The sequence below is a fragment of the Pogona vitticeps genome, chromosome 4 (genome assembly GCF_051106095.1).
Source record: "Pogona vitticeps strain Pit_001003342236 chromosome 4, PviZW2.1, whole genome shotgun sequence".
Taxonomy (NCBI): domain Eukaryota; kingdom Metazoa; phylum Chordata; class Lepidosauria; order Squamata; family Agamidae; genus Pogona; species Pogona vitticeps.
In genome coordinates, this window is record NC_135786.1 from 87,042,289 (window position 1) to 87,060,065 (window position 17,777).

General features: G+C 42.1%; 1 protein-coding gene and 1 pseudogene across 4 annotated transcripts in view; both read left to right on the forward strand.

Moving 5' to 3' along the window:
• SAMD13 (sterile alpha motif domain containing 13) overlaps positions 1–17,777 on the forward strand; it is a 37,772-nt gene that overhangs the window by 15,297 nt on the left and 4,698 nt on the right. For all 3 annotated transcript variants that reach the window (XM_020795030.3, XM_072997881.2, XM_072997883.2), the window contains exon 3: positions 10,461–10,572. In XM_020795030.3, the coding sequence (XP_020650689.1) occupies positions 10,461–10,572 (112 nt within the window). The remainder of the gene's footprint in view (positions 1–10,460; positions 10,573–17,777) is intronic.
• On the forward strand, positions 13,323–15,766 carry LOC140701249 (dnaJ homolog subfamily B member 6 pseudogene; annotated as a pseudogene). The gene has a single exon (XR_013544497.1). The product of XR_013544497.1 is annotated as a dnaJ homolog subfamily B member 6 pseudogene (transcript).

Below are 17,777 nucleotides of genomic sequence, written 5' to 3' on the forward strand. Positions count from 1 at the left end.
ACTGGGAAAGGTGGGCAGCAATAGGAAAAGAGGAAGACCAAATATGAGATAAATCGACTCCCAAAAGGATGTCACATGCTTGAATTTACAAGAGCTCAGCAGGACTGTTCAGGACAGGACATTTTGGAGATAATTTCTTCTTCAGGTTGCCATAGCTTGGAGGTGCCTTGACAGCACGTAGCAACACATTTATTTATCTGATAAATTTATATAAATTTTCCCTTGCCTTTCTCCCAGAAGAGGGAATCAAGATAGCAATTGAAGGGAAAGATGTACATTCTCTTCTTTATTTTCTTTCTGGCCACCTCTCTGGAGGGTAAAATTTGCCTTGGAAGGTTTATGTGAATTGTGTGTTTGGAATGGCCTGCCAGTAGATGGCATTGTAGTAGCAAAATCTTGCAGATGGAAGCCCCATCTTTGACTTCATGAATCATTCTCTAGTGTGCATCATGCAAAAGGCTTATAACTAATTTATCAGTTTGGGTTTATAGTTATTTGGGTGTTTTCCCCTAAGGTAATTGGAATAAAATGGAAATGTTGGTAAAAAATGGTAATTAGTATGAAATGAAATGTTGCTTCTTAAATGTGCTAGGGGATAACATGCAAATAATGATGTTCCTTAGAGTGTATTATTTGGGGAGGGGTAAAGAAAGGCATAACAACTATTCAGTTGCGAAATAATATAAGAATTTATGATACTTCTATTTTGATTGAACTAGTAATATTTACTTCCTACTCTAAAATGTTGGTTTGGAAGATAATTTTTTGATTATTTTTCTATTTTGAAGAGTAAAAAACAGCAACAAAGTAATGAGTAGTGGTTCATTTGTAAAATAAGGACTAGTGAGTTACCTGTTTTAAAGAGAACATATAAAACATGTTGTCTTACAGAAAGCAACTGTTCCAAGCAACTGCTTCTGCTTGAAGGACCTGGAACCAGTAGGTTCATTTTGGGCAGTGAGAAAGTTTGTTTTATTTCTGTAGTTTCTGTTGTTGTTTTATTGGAGAATCTTCTGTGTTAAAAATCAACAGCCTTCATCTTGGGATAATGGCTCCAGCAATCTAATGGATGTTGTAATTCACTAGCAGAGCCCAGTCTTTGGTCAAAATTCTGTCACGCACCTCCATGGTTGTGTAGTTAATGATGTCATAAGCTGTGGATCTTTACGTCAATTTAAAGTTTCCTATGTGCCCCCCCAAGCTTTGAGGCTCCCTAAGGATCCTTTTTGACCTTGGGAAGCCTTTGGGAGACTTGAGGTGGGGAAATCAAGCCTTTAGTATCTGAAAATTACCATTGATAGACCCACTGCTGTGACAGCCCATGATGGTTTTTGAATATTATAGGCTTCTGCATCCTGAGGCTCTCAAAGGCTTCCTAAGGTCAAAAGGGATCGCTAGGGAGTTTTGGAACCTGAGGGGGCAGATAGGAAACTGTAAATTAAAGTTTAAACACCTGTGCTTGGTGTTTAACACCTGTGCCTTATCATCCTTAAAACCAGACAGCTCTGCCAAAAACATTCCAACTTTTGAATATTTAAGCTCCTCAGTTCTGTCTCTCGCACTTGGCAACCGAAGTATGGAGTGGGAGTGTAATCTTGCAGGAGTCCCATCTCCCCGCCTAATACAGTGGTCAGCTGACCAGAAGGGCAAGAAACGAGCTTGCTTGCTTGCTTATTTATTTAGTTGGTTAGTTTGTTGTACCCCTCTTTTCTCCTTAAAAACTGCTCAAGGCAGCTTACATCATTAAAAGACAACTTTTAAAGCTAAAAACAGTAAGTATACAAATATTTAAAAGGATCAAACAAACACCATACTAAAAAATGGTAAACCAAAGTAACACCAAAGGTAAATTCAAAGCAGCAAGGCACAGCAATCCATTCAGAAACCCCACACAGGCAGCTAGTCATGAAGGGAAAGTCTGGCTAAAAAGACAATCTTTGTCAGTGTGTGGAAGGACAGTAGGGAGGGAGTGCCAGAGTCTGGGAGCAGTGACAGAGAAGGCCCTCTCCTGTGTTCCCACCAAATGCACCTGAGGGGGGGGGGGAGACAGAAAAGCCTCCCCTGGTGATCTTGACACCCACACATGCTGATAGACGGAGATGCAGCACTTGAGATAGCTTGCATCCAAGCATAGCCTCTTTGTATAACTTAAAATGCATTTTAATCATTAAAAAATGAAGCAACAATTGAAGCTCTTGACAGCATGGAGAGAAATAATATTGATCCCTTCAACTGTGTTGGAATGTGAAGGTATAGCTCTGGCGACCAGGCCAAATGTGGCCCAACAGTATTGCCTCCAGCCAAAATATTTCTCATTTGCTGCACTGATAAGGGCAGGAACAAGCCCTTCATTTGTTATTTTTCCCCACCCACCCCCATGGGTGATAGAGCTAGTGAACTTTGGCCTCACACTCAGGTTCATTGGATCTTGTTGCTGCTCGCGCATTCCCAAGTCAAGAAGCCAAACTGGCCGGGGGTTCACTGAGGCCACAATCATCATCATCATCATCATCATCTTCTTCTTCTTCTTCTTCTTCTTCTTCTTCTTCTTCTTCTTCTTCTTCTTCTTCTTCTTCTTCTTCTTCTTCTTCTTCTTCTTCTTATTATTATTATTATTATTATTATTATTATTATTATTATTATTATTATTATTATTCTGTAACTGAATCCACACTGCCTCTTCCCCTACTTTCTTCAATCTGGGAAGTAAAACTGCTTTAGAACTAATCAAGAGTTTGGAGAGTGTATTTCTCTGGATAACTCTTGGAACCACACCACCAGCATGACCACTGGCCATGCCTGGCAAGGAAGTTGTAATTTTAAAAAGTAACTTTTCCAGACTCTGGGACTTGTAGTCACACTTGGAGGAGCTGCTTTTCTTTACAATGGCTGAACCCATTTCCCCCGTTCGCTTGTCCCCCTTTGGGTAAATTGGTGCCGAGAGGATTGCCTCCTCAAATTATTGGCCAAGTATTTCCCTCTTTCTCGTACCGAGAGAGTCATAGGAAGAATGGTGAAATAGGCCCCAGAGAGGAGCTCAAGGGACGCTCAGGATGGGACATCCTACCAGATTGTTCTGGGGCAGCCGGATTCGCTGAATCCTGAATGAGCGAGCTCCGAAATGTCCTGTCATTACACAGCTCTGCTCAGTTCTTATAGATGGCAAGCTGTGGCTGTCATGATGGAGTTACTCCCGTCCCATATTTGGTCTACATTTTCTCCTGCTGCCCTCCACATCTCCTAGGATTATTGTCTTTTTCCAGTGAGTTTTGCTTTATCATGATTTGCCTAAAGTCCAGCAGCCTCAGGTTTTTCATATTTGCTTCCAGATAAAGTTCAGGCTTAATCTGATCTAGGACTCAGTTGTTTGTTTTCCTCGAAGTCCCCAAAGATCTCATCCAGAACCATATTTCAAATCGTAAATCAGTTTTTTTCCTGTCAGCCCTCTTCACTGTCCAGCTTTCACATCCACTCATAGCAGTCTGGAACAGAATACAAAAATGCAAGAGTGGGCAATACCTTTTATTAGACTCCTAAAAATAAAACAAGTAGCAAGCTTTTGTTGATGAAATCTTCTTCCTCGGGATAAGCACATACACCCTTGCATCTGTGCAGTCTTGAGGATTACAAAGCCTATTCCTTGTTCTTTCAGGCATACAGTGGCGTGGATGATCTTTGTCCTAGTATGCCGTTTCCCATGTGTAGTGCTTTTGATGTCGTTCTGGTGTTCCTCATACTAGTTGCTTTGTGTTACACATAATTTGTCTGCCACAGTCCTCTAGGCACTGTGTGTGTGATCAGGCTGTGTTGTAATGCTTAAGTAGATAATCTGCCTTTCTAGATGAAAGTCCCTTGCTTTATACAATTACCACAAAGTAGTGAAACAGCATCTTCTAATTCCAGCACATTGTTTTATGGGCTCCAGCCGTCAGTCCTGTCAAGCTTCCTCCACCTTCATTAATGTGTAGTCACCAGTGTGTAATATTCAGTACATAGTGCTAATATGCAATAAAACCCTGCATATTATGAACACACTTCAATTAGTTGCCGCATCTCCTATCAGTTTTTGGAAGGAAAATGTAATCAAAGCTAGGTCAGCTTTGAAGATGGTACCTTGCCTTGTGGTGCATGTGGTAAGATGTTAGATTCTCAGTGAGACTCCTTTTCTTTTTTAAGCTGCAAGGAAGGCTTGATACAGAAAACTTGATATTTTTTTAAAATGGGCATTTACTGTAAAGTATATCTTTATCTTGTAACCACTACAGAGTGGTTTCCAAATACTACTGTAGTTTTGGTGGTTTGTTGGGTTCCCCCCCCCCCCTTTCAAGTAAGTGCCAGACTCCACCGGGACCCTTTGAAGACATGCTACATTTATTTCATTTACAGTGTCAAATCCCCTTCCAAAACTGCACTGATGCTTTTGATGGTTCATGACCCTTCCTTTTAATTAATACACAGTCAGTTATTCTCTAAGCATAAAATTCTGTGTTCTTAGGCAGGATGAAAGCCTAATTGGGAAGTGCCCTGAGAATGTTTCCCGGAATAAATACAGCGACTCCAGTGCCTATGGCATAGCACGTACATCTTGAATATAATAGGATGCGCGCATCAGGAAGAGACAGGGCTGTCACCTTGGAATGTTTTAAAATGAACTGGCTGGGAGGTAGAACAATAATTAAAATGAGTTATCAGACAATCTGCCTTCCTGTTACTCGAAAACAGGTTGGCACAGCTGCATCCTCAGATGGGCAACCTAGACGTTTGGATTGTTGGAAGAGATTTTCTGTGCAATGAGTGTTGTTCCATTCACGACTGTCAGAGGTTCACTCTGCAAATGGACGCCTGATCTGATCCATCCGGATGCCTCTAATCCATTGAAATCCATGGGCTTTAAGCATGCCCAACCCTGTTTTAAGTGAGCTGATAGTCAGCTAAATGCTGTATGCTTTGTCCTCAACAGTGATGGCATTTAGCATTGTAAGTGTACTAAGAGCCAGTGCAGTGTAGTGGTCAGAGTGTTAGACTACGGCACAGGAGATCAAATCCCCACTAGGCCATGAAATTCATTGGGCAAATTGAGGCCAATCAGAATCTCTCAGCTTGATCTATTTCATAGGTTTGTTGTGAGGATAAACTTGGGAGAGGAAAACCATGTACAGTGGTGCCTCGCTTAACAATTTTAATTGGTTCCAAAAAATTCATCACTATGGGAAAACATCGCTAAGCGAAACGCGTTTTCCCAGAGAGATGCATTGAAAACCGGATAATCCATTCCAATAGGAACGGATTACCGTCCTTAAGCGAAAATCGCCATAGGAAACATCGCTAAGTGAAACGCGGTTCCCCCATTGGAATGCATTGAAACCTTTTCAATGCATTTCAATAGGGGAGAAAAAAATCACCAAAAATTCAAAAAGAGTCAGAACGAAGCCATATTTGGTTAACAAAAGGTTTATTAAGTGCACTAACAATTTCAAGCACTCTAACCCCCTTTTAAACAATTTAACACCTTTTAAAAATAGCAAAAACGGAGCTGTCAAAAACATTGCTAAGCGAAACGGGGGGACCTAAACTGTCATCGCTAAGCGAAGCAAGGTCCCGAACATCGCTATGCGAAATTTCCCCATTGGAAACATCGCTAAACGGAGCGCAAGATCACTCCAAAAACCTCATCGCTTAGCGAATACATTGTTAAATGAGGCAATCGCTAAGCGAGGCACCACTGTACAGTGAACTCTGAGCTCTGCAGAGGAAAGGCATGATGTAAATGCAACAAATAAATAATATCTAGCTCACTCATGGCAGTCTGCATTGATCAGTCCTGTGTTTGTTGTTCAGCCATTCCACAGAATGCGGATCAGAGTACAATGCAATCCCTGATATTATGTCTGTGCTGGCCTTTGTTCAGAACTGGAGTCATTTCTTGGGGTGGTCACATTCCTACTGTAAGAGGTATTGTGTACTTTGGGGTCCTTTCTCTGGCCTTTTGCTTCTGCATCTGCTGAAGGAAGTTGCAGCAGGTCAGTTGTGGAGAAGACAGTTGAAATAAATCAGGAGCTGGGGTGGGGTGTTTGAAATCAGTTTAAAGTCAAGTGGTAGTCATGTGGTTTTTGGATCAGCATGTGTGTCCTCTTGGGACAATTTTTGATCGCAAAGTTGTAAGATGAGTAACCTTCTCAATCTTACAAATGATTTTTAAAAGCATTTTGAAATCGGGGCTCCAGTTTCCTGTGTTTTGCACTTCCGACGCTATGCATCCCCCGGAGTGAAATGTCTGCACCACAAAACTAAAATAAAACCCCACACTGCCATAGCTGCAGGGAGACGCGCTGATTGCTGGCACATCATCCTGCAGCCATTTTTTAGTTTTTTGTCCTGCGCCCACCTGCATTCATGCTGACTGCCTCTCACAGCCACTTGCTGCCACTGCCAACTCAGTCCCTGTGCTTAGGTAATGTGAGTGTTAGAGACAAAAGCCATGTTCTTCTGCTGTGGTGTGACTTTTAATATTTGTTTTATGTTCCTCCCAAAAAACTGCAGCCCGGGAACCCATGATCCTGGTACCCAGTCCCATATTTGACAAACCCCACAGACACAGTTTACTGCAACATAGGTTAGCACACATGCAAAAACAGTTAAAAATAAATCACATTCATAATTGAGTATAAGCCCCTAGCTGATGCTTAAAAAGCTCACTTTTTGAACAAAAAACATGCTTCCCGGGCAAAAAAGCATACTCAGTTGTATGTAGTTTAGACAGATATTTCAAGTGTACTAAACCCACTGCAAAACCCAGGAGTATTTCGATATGTAACCGCATCCTTAGTTTCCTGCTCTACACTTGTTACTGCAAAAAGTCAAGGTTGAAAATGGGTTGACACTAGAGATGGGGACAAATTTTAAAAAATGGCAATTTGTTTTGATCCATTATTCATCAAGGTTAATGGATCAATGAATATGAATACAGTGGTGCCTTGCTTTACGAGTGCCCCGCATTACGATGAATCCGCTTTTTTGCGATCGCAAAACGATGGTCTAAATAGGGGAATTTCGCTTTGTGATGATTGGTTCCCTGCTTTGGGAACCGATTCTTTGCAAAATGATTTTTAAACAGCTGATCAGTGGTTTCAAAATGGCCACTGGGTAACTAAAATGGCTCCCCGCTGTGTTTAGGGGCGGATTCCTCGCTATGCAGGCAGCGAAAATGGCCGCCGTATGGAGGATCTTCGCTGGACGGTGAGTTTTAAGCCCATTGGAACGCATTGAAAGGTTTTCAATGGGCTTTTTATTTTCACTTTACAATGTTTTCGCTTAACGGCGATTTTCCTGGAACGGATTATCACCATTAAGCGAGGCACCACTGTATACAAATATTCTTCAACAAATCGATCTGTCGATTCATCTGCATTTTAAACAGCTATAACACTGGCCCCTGATGACCTAGAGACACCAAATATGCAGGGAAGCTTCCTCGGACACTTTTCTACAACACCTGAAAGTTTGGTGAACATTGGACCATGGACCCCCGAGTTATATAGTCACAAAGAGAACCCCCAGGAAAGCTCCCCCCAGGTACTTAGAGACTCCAGAATCACAACGGAGCTTCCTACGTCTTTCCCCAACATGTCTGCCAACTTTGGTGAAGATTGGATATCGGACATCCGAGTTATTCACTGGCAAATTGGGTCCTCCCAGGAGAGTTTACCACATGGCACAGAAGCCCATTCTGCCTACCGGCTGCTGATCAGCTGATCAGAAGGTTATAGGCAGCCACCACACACACACACACACACAGCCAGCCACCCCAACAGCCTACCCCCACACCCCCTTCCTTTCCCTACCTTAGTCCCCACCCCACTGCCACCAACACTCCCTTACCTTAATACCTGCTGCCAGGTCGCCATCAGGCCTTCGCAGCCACAGCATATAAAAGGGGAGACTGGCTGCCCTTTGCAAAGATGGCGGTTGTGGGTTCATTTAGGGTAGAGAAGCTGCAGCTGCCATCTTTGCAAAGGGCAGCCAGTCTCCCTTTTTACATGTGTCGCTCCGAGGCCAGAAGACCTTGGCAGCAGCGATTAGGGTAGGAGGGTGTCATGGGTGGGGTGGGGTGGCGTGGAGCCTAAGGTAGGGAAAGGAAGGTGGTGGGCATAGGCTGTGGTATTGGGTGGCTGTGTGGGATGGTGGCTGCCTTTCTGCTGCCGATTAGTTGATTGCCGTCCGGTAGGCAGAATGGTGTTGTTGTTTGTTTGTTTTTTAATACGAAGGATTAATAAAAATGGATAAATATTTGTCCCTTTGTATTCATGGGGGTCCCTGGAACCCACAAATATGGATCGACAAATATTTAACAAATCAACTGTATTCGTCGGAAAAACCGATCTGTTTTTATATTCGTCCCCATCTCTAGTTGACACTGAATAACCCAGTCCTGTTTAGGAGATGTCTGTGACATTCCTGTCAGGCAACATATGTTCCTAGTGTTCTCTCTTTAAACATAAAGGAAGTACATTTCAGAGATAAGCAATATGGACTCAACAGGTTTGTGCAGTAATTTGTTAGGCTGTGCCTGATTATATTAAACCTGTCATACTTGAGCAGACAGAACCTCTGGATTATTTCACACCTTTTTTTCATCTGGGGTCATGGTTTCACTGCAGCCTTTTCCAGTCCTCTGGCCTTCTTAAGCCAAAATGGTGCCCATCTCCAGGATGACGAGCATTAAAGTCCTAACACAACTGCAGGCTACCAGTTTGAGGAGGGTTGTTCCAAGGCCACCTGGAGATGTTGCTAGTTCTGTTTAACCCAAGTACCATGTTTTTCCATGTATAATATGATAGATTATACTTTTCTCTAAAATATTTAGATTAAAAATCGAGGGTCAACTTATACACGGAAGTAAGGAGGGGAAGGGATCAAAGTGCTTTGATCCTCGCTTTCCCCCTTCACTTTCTTCGCAAGAAAGTGGAGGGGGAAAGCAGGAATCATCAAAGTGCTTTGATTCCTTTTTCCCCCTCTACTTTTTGCGAGGAAACTGGAGGGAGAAAGCACTTTCCTCGCAAGTGAGGAAAGCAGGAATCATCAAAGCGACTCCTGATTTCCCTCTCCACTTTCTAGCGAGGAACTTTCTTTGGAAGAAAGTGGAGGGGGGAAGCAAGAATCACTTTGATGAATCGCTTTGATGGTTCCTGCTTTCCCCCTCCACTTTCTTCCAAAGAAAGTGGAGGAGGAAAGCACTTTCCTCGCAAGAAAGCACTTTTTCGCAAAGAAAGAAATTCTGGGTTAGAAAAGTGGGGGGCATCTTTTACGTGTGGGCATATTATACAGAGAAAAATATGGTAATTATATTGGTAATAAAGATTCGGATTGCCACAGTTTCTTGCAGGTTAAAAGAAGCAAGCTAATTGCAAACACGTGGACAGCGCGGTGTGAAGAAAGCTGGGTTGGAAGTGTTCTGCTTGTCACGCTCACATTCAGTGGGCAGGGAAATTGTAATGTAGAGAAACATTCAAATCTTCTAGCCAATCTACTAAACTATGATCCTTTAGCTTCTGAAGTGCTGTGTTCCTGTTTTAGCCAGTACAGTCAGTGGGATCTTTGGATAAGACCAGCTCCATGTACACTTTCCTCAAGGTATACTGGCCATGTTGGCTGGGGGACTCTTTAGAGCTTGGGAAAAAGTCACTGTGAAGGGCCTGTATGGTTCAGTGGCTACAGCAGCTTTCATAACCTGGAGCTCCTCAGAGGTGCCCAGTGTATCCTGATCAGGTTTGTGGCTAGCATTTTGCACCTGTGTGCCTTTTGCCTGAGGTCATCTGTCTAGCTCCGTGTCCCCAATTTTGCTGTCCTTGTTATCTATAGTCAGGGCATTGTGCTGGCTGGAACATAGGCCATCACAACTAGTGGCATGATGTTGGGAGAGGCCGTGCTAGAGAGCCAGGTTTAGAACGATCCAGATTCAAACCCCCAGTCAGCTGCAAAACTGTGCTGTTGCCAGTTACCTACTTCTCTAGCTAATCCAGTTTATAGGATTGCTGTGGGTATTAAAATGGGGCATGCATTTGGTTCTGAGCTCCTTTGAGGAAGAGTCAGATAACAGTGTGAAAAAAATATGAATGGAAGCCCATTCATTTGCCATTGGAAGTCCAAATAATCTACTATTGTGCTAGAAGGTTTGGTGTGCTTTTGAGATCTGTAGGAGGCACAATAGACAGAGTAACATGTTCTGTAGGAGACACAAATGGGGAATAGACACAGATCACAAATGGCATGAATTTAGGATCTCAAACTCAACTAGTCTGCCCTGAGTGGTAGAATATATGAGAACAAAGTTTTTTTTTCTTTTGTTTTCAAATCCACAGCCTTCACCCTTGAGGATCCTCTTCTTGCACGAATTGTAAATAATCTGCACAACACCATGTAGGGACTCTTGATTTTCACATTTTGGTCTGCATTTTTTCAAGCTTGGTAGAGAATGGAAGACCTCCTGATCCAGCTGATTGGGCAGTTACAGATGTTGTGAATTATTTCCGGACGGTGGGCTTTGAAGAACAGGCGAATGCTTTTCAAGAACAGGTAGGTCAGTTCGGACAGTCTGTCTTTACCTTTTGCTACCATTCTCAGGAGGCTTCCACTGTAGGTGCAAATACTACCTAGGACTGAATTAGCTGAATTTAAAATTGGCTGAATGATATGCAGAGCTTGAAAATTGTCTGTCTGATTAAATTATAGCTCCTGAATATAAACCCAATTACCAAAATGTTTCGAGAATTCTGAGAGTTGTAGCCCAAGGAAGTAATTTATCCAATATATAGTTTTTCTAAGAGTTAAAATGTAAGATATGTACCTAATTTTCCATTATCATGGCTACAGACATTCCAGTTCCTTTTACAGAGACCTGGCTTTCTGATGCATCTCATATAAATTGCAGGAGTGGGTTTGGGTGGAGGGATGATGACAGGTTTTTGTAACTACAAACATTAGCAATATTTTCATAATTGTTGTGTTGGGATTAGCTGCCGGGATTGTGTAATGAAAAGGCTGCTTATCCAGCAGAGCTTATTTACTCATCTGTACTGCTTATTAAAGAAATGCCCATTTAAACCGTTCTCCAGGTTTTACTACTAATGAAGCACAGTTGAGAAAGTACAGCAGGATCAGCAATTAAATTGGTATCCACCATTAACCTTGAAATGGACTCCCTGAGCCCCTAGAGAGTGCTATTGCTTGATTTGGACATGCATGTTTATAAAGGTTACTCAGGTGTTGGAAGGCTCAGCATTGCTAGGAAGGAAAAGAAATTCATTATGTTCATGCTTCTCTGTTAATACAGTCTATTTCATACCTTCAAAGGCTGAAAACAAACAGAGGTCTTGCTGGCTCCAAATCCTGTTGGCATAACTATGCTTTCAGAAGGTTGATGGCATCACCAGCAGGGGTGATGCATTTTCTCCTTCTGTCCCATGGCTCCCATGTAATCACTTTCATTCCATAGAAGCCATGGGAGTTGTGGACAGGAGGAGGAAGTCTTTAATTTCTGAAAATCTGAAACTGCTCCTAGTAATGTCATCCTATTCATTCATTGTCCTTAATGCCTGACTGTACAATAATTGGATAGGAAAATTTCTCATAGTTGGTCCCAGACTTTTATTGCCAATGTTGTTGCAACATGGTAGGATAATACTGTGTGTGGCAGTGGTAACAAAACACAAGTCTTTGTGAGATTAACAGATTGAACGAAAACTGATTCCCTGAACTTGTCAGGAGTTGGAACCTTGTTTTGTGTGTGCTTCAACTTCTGATTTATTTCTTGAGCATGTGAAAAGATGAAGCAAATCTAGGAGGTGCTACCTAGGGTATGTATAAAAACCTTTCTGACCTCTTAAATTTTGATTCATGTAACCATTTTGACATGGTGTGGGAACTGGGCGGATGGACTCAGATTGACAGTTCCATTCTCACAATGGCCATAGATGTTGCTGGTTTCAAAGGGGTGTTCACACAGCAGATTTTAGAACTGCCACTGCCTGGACAATGTGGCCAGTGTGGATTTTCCCAATGGATATCAGAAGCAGAGTCATGAATTTAACCCTTTCAGAAGTATTTGTGTCACTTGATTTGCCTATACAGTGGTGCCTCGCTTAGCGAGTGCTCCGTTTAGCGATGAAATCGCTTTGTGATGAAGATTTTGTGACTGCTTTTGCGATCGCTTTGCAATGTTCCCTATGGGGTATTTTCGCTTTGCGATGATCGGTTCCCTGCTTCGGGAACCGATCATCGCAAAGCGACCATTTCCCCACAGCTGATTGGTGGTTTCAAAATGGCCGCCGGGGAAAAAACATGGCCGCCCGTTTTCTGGGACGGATTCCTTGCTTAAGAGACACCAGAAATGGCCGCGCTATGGAGGATCTTCGCTGACCGGTGAGTTTTAAGCCAATAGGAACGCATTAATCACGTTTTAATGCGTTTCTAAGGGCTTTTTTATTTCGCGTTGCGACGTTTTTGTGCAACAGCGATTTTTGTGGAACGAATTAACGTCGCAATGTGAGGCACCACTGTACATGGTATCTATAAAAATCTATGCATTTTTATGATTTATCTTCTGTTGAGAATATCTCCCCACTAGTATATTTTATGAGGAACTATCACATAGTTGCTCAGCCCTGGAGATGTTGGCTTTCTTTAAAAAAGGTGATGGGTTTGGATCTTACCCATTTCATAAGACTGGCTACAGCTCTTAAGAATGCCAACTTGTGCTGCCTCTATATTTTACCATACCTGATCTGGCCACTTGAACTAGCTATATCAACTTGTAGAACAGGGATAGGAAACATGTGGTCATTCAGACGCAACCTTTTGATGGACCTTTAGCTTTTCTTGCTAGTGCTGATGGGAGCTGGAATCTGAAAAGTGGCTGAAATCCTATTACTTTGTTATGCATGCAGAAGGCAAACAGCATAGCATTCAGTGCATTGTAGCTGGCAATTAGAGAGTCACTGCTGGGATTCTTCGGGGGGCGTTATTATCGATTGGTTAGGATGTCTTTGGGGGATCTGGTGGTGCTGCGGGTTAAACTGCAGAAGCCTCTGTGCTGCAGGGTCAGAAGACCAGCAGTCATAAGATTGAATCTACATGACAGAGTGAGCTCCCGTTGCTTGTCCCAGCTCCTGCCATCCTAACAGTTCGAAAGCATGTAAATACGAGTAGATAAATAGGTACCACCATGGTGGGGAGGTAACAGCGTTCCGTGCCTAGTTGCGCTGGCCACGTGACCACGAAAACTGTCTACGGACAAAAACTGGCTCTACGGCTTGGAGACAGGGATGAGCACCATGCCCTAGATTCAGACACGACTGGACTAAATGTCAAGGGGAACCTTTTCCTTTACCTAGGCTGTCTTTGGGCCCCAAAATCCCTTTAAGGAGATGCACAAAAGTACAGCTACAAAATTCAAACAATAAAATAAAATACCAATTAATAACAAAATAAAACTGACATCTTTACTTAAACCAAGGAGATGAACAGTTATCAAGATTAGAAAAAACATAGCAGTTCGGCAGCCTTATAAAGTTTGGGGAGAACAAATGGCCTTTCCCATCTGTCAGAAAGAATACAGAGAAAACAACTATTAATGTATTACTAGAGATGTATTTCTCTGTGAGCATGTTCCATGGTTCACCAGTCAGTGTGACCATGTCATGACCATAAAAATCCATATGGGTGAAAAGCAATACAGACCTCAAGTGGAGCAGGAATAAACTTGTGTATAGACAGTCTAAAGGTGATCTGTGGGAGAGATACTATATGGAAATAAATCAGTGTCATGTTATGTGCCCTCAAGTTGGAACTGACTTCTAGTGACCCTAATAGGGCTTTCAAGGTAAGTGAAGTAATTAAGGAGTGGTTTTACCAGTTCCACTCCCCCAGTGAGCTTCTGTGACTGAGTGGGGATTCGAACTCAGGCCTGCTGAATCCTAGTCCATCACTTTATTCACTACACTACATTGGGTAGTTGAGTTGAATCAAAAAGTATTGTAGTTGAAGATACATTTCAACATAAATACATATTTTTAAACCTGTAATGTGAAGTGGCTCTTGCACTCAGTTTTTTATTATTATTATCAAGAAGACTGGTTCCTAATACACAAGCAATAAAAATTGGACATCAAAAATGAAAATCAGCAAATTAAGAACTGTCAAGCTTGACTCAATGGAAACAGAAATAAACCAGGTATAAAGCATGCATGATTAGTGTTTGAACTGATCTTTCGGATGCCATCTGTACTAGAAGAAGCAAGAATATTGTTATACTGTACTAGAAGTAAAGATACTGTGATTTTTTTAAAAAAAATCAGATTAAAAACATCTGCAGATAGTCTGTTCAGTTGCTAGAATGCAATGTCTATGGTAGTGTCTGCAGCTTGGTTATTACGTCTGTCCTTTAAAAATCATGTATCTTAGCCAGGCGTGTGGTCTATATAGGCATGCTGTAAATGTGTTCATGAGTTATTCTAAACATTGTAAATGTGTTCATGAGTTATTCTAAACATAAATCTTACTGTCCATTTCCCAAAGTCAAAATACCCAGCTGATGTGTTCATACTTATGCAGCTGTTACTCTGATGTCATTTAATTCTAAAAGACAAGTACCACAATCCCATAACCAATGGGGTTACAATATGCAAATTACTGATACCTAGCTGTTAACTGACGTAATGGTGAAGTCACAGTTTCTCCCTGACAACAGACTGTTCAAATCATTTTGAACTCAACAGCCTTCCTCTCCCATACTGTTTACCAGTACCCCAGGCATGGAATTGCACAGAAGGTTATGCGAATGTTGGACATTATTATGAATGTATATATTTTAACGTTGAGGATCACAAGGTGCCGAGAAGTATTGGGAAGTTCCTCAGGTTTTTGATGAAAACAGATGAAGTAAAGTTTGCATAACACCATTTGAAGAAGATGGTGAATTATTATGAGGTTCTAGGAGTGACAAAACATGCATCTGCAGATAAGATTAAAAAAGCTTACCATCAGCTGGCCTTAAAGGTGCACCCTGATAAAAATCCCGAAAACAGGGAAGCAGCAGCGAAGAAATTCCAAAAAATCTCAAAAGCCTATCAGGTCTTATCTGATGCTGAAAAAAGGGATGCTTATGACCGATTAATCAAGAGGAATCTCTGTGAAAAAGAAAGGCCAACGGGAGGAGGAAGAGGGGAAAGTAGACGGAGGCCAGATGGTGGGCAAAAAAACAAAACGCCTGAAAGAAAACATTCTGACGCTGAACTCGGTTTCCATAAAGCCCACCCGGATGGACACAATGGGATGGATTCGTTTTCACTAAAGATCTTTGATGATCTGCTTAATGATATTTCTGGGGCTCAACCAAGCCTCCGCAGAAGCAGAAGCAGTAGCTTTTCCATTTCGATCAAAGGGGTGTCTCCTATTGCAGGTACTGGATTCACTTCCTTTGGTCCTGAAATCACCAAGGGCTGTTCCTGCTCTTCGGACGGCAACGTGAAAGGCAATTTCAGGTCCATAATAACGACGAGCAAGATTGTGAATGGCAAGAAAGTCATTACAAAGCGAATTATACTGAATGGCAAAGAAAGTGTTGAAATTAAGGAAGAACCAGGTAGTCACTGAATTCTGTCTTCTCTGATTGGTAAGAGGTAGCTGTCGCACCTGGATAATTGAGCTGCTAAAAACTTTTGCTGTACTTTACATTGGATGGACTTACAAAAATATTATGCTGTGGCTGTGCATTCAAGCCAACCTTATGATCAGTAACAGCTTTATTCCGGCTAGCTAGTTCCTCCTGTCTCTTACCAAGTTACAGCTTTGTTTAGGAAATTGTATACTCTTTCACAGTCTATATACACAATGCAAAGTATATACAAATTATCTTCACCATATTTGGGATGTTTCATGTGCTGAGATGGGCCAGTGGAGGTCTCTCACAACATTCAGATAGAATGGAAGTAGCAACATTCTTGTTTAATAAAGTTTTTGGAAAGGGTGGAGAAAGTCACTTTTGGGTTGTTGTTTTTAGGGTGTGTGTATTTTGAATGCGTTTTGATGGCTTTATTATGCCGGGTTGCAGTCAGTTTTGATATCCTACACTGCTGACAACTTTTAGAACCGTTTTCTAAAAGCAGAAGGTATCTGCAGTCAACAACAGGAAGGTGATACAAGCCCAATGCAAAGCACTTTTCGTAATCCTGTTCTCATTCTGCAAGGACCATGACGGGACCTGCATAAACCACAAGGAATCTCAGTGGCATCTTAAAGACAAATCTTACTCTCATAGATTGCAGCCCATTTTATCAGGTGCATCTTATATATGTATTCTCAAGCTGCTATGCCAGTGGTTGTTAGAGGTGGAGATATCTGCATTTGTAAATGAATATGAATATCTCCATCCCAGGTGCACCTAATGCAGATCCAGCCCTCAGAACCGGCCCGTCCACTCACATGCTGCCAACATTCCCGCTCTTCCCGCCATTCACAGAAGCAGTTCTGCCATCTTCCTGCTTGGCTGGCCACTCAGCAGCCATGTGGGGAGACTTGTCTTCCCGCCCCCCCCCCGCCTGGAGTGGCCAGCTGAGCCAGGAGATGGTGGAGCTACTTCTGTGATTGGCATGAAAGGGGGACACTGGCAGTGTGGAGTTGTGTAAGTGGACGGGCTGGTTCCGAGGTCCAGACTCACATGAGGTACACCTGGGACTGGGATATTTGTGTTCTTTTACTAGTTATGACTTAACCTTGCACTTGTGAAAGGAGCTTGTCCTGGTCTTGCCCTCTAGCCAAAGTAAAGCCTTCCTTGCAAAAAATTGTATCAGTTTTTTGTGTCTTTGGATTTCAGTGATTATTTGTAGTAGTTTATGTATATTACATACCTAAGTGATTACTAAATTCAGTCATGCTCTACTAACTAACTTTTTCCCCCATTTAGTTTCCATGTTCTTCTCATGTGTGGGTCATTATTCTGTTGCCAAAGTTATTGCAGGCAACGTGATAATCTGGTGACTGGACCGCACTTTGCTCAGAGGAGGTTAGCGCTCCATGGAGTCATTATTGCTGCACAGGTGTGCAGCGGTGATCTTAGGCAGCAGAGCAAAAAAAAAAGAAAATTCTATGAGGACGTTCTAAAAATGGGGGCAGCCCAGACAAAAATTGTAACTTTTAAACTGCTTTAGATCAACAACAAGATCACTTGTTGAAAAACAGCCTGAACAATTGCTTTGTATTTAGGGAGACATAGTTAACTTATGGGGGAAAAGGAGTCAGGTTTTGAGATCTTCCCCTGCTTGGTGTCTCTTTGTGAATGGTCGTGAACACAAGAGGGTATCCTGTGGACCACCTTGACTGCTGCTTTTGCTATCATTAACATCCAGTCTTCCCTTTGCTATGTAAAGTGTGGGACCCGTTTTCCTGTTAGTGACATGGGCATGATATTTTGCAGCAATATCAAATCATTTCCTGGTGGTTTGAATTGTGGGTACAAAAGCACACTTATAAACTTGATTTTTTTTTTTTAAGAATTGAATCTTCTCTGGGTCAGAGAGAAGATGGAGCATGAATGATGTAAAAAATCATTATGACCTGGAAGAAGGTAGTTTGCCTGAAGAAATGTCAGTGCTTCCCACATTCTTTCTGAGAGATGCTTCTTGTGGAAGTGGAGAAACAAAAATCACAAAAATTTGCGAGTTCCCTTCACACTCGTCTTACCAACCAGTTGGCACTCTTAGGCTTCCATTGCTCTGTAAACTTGT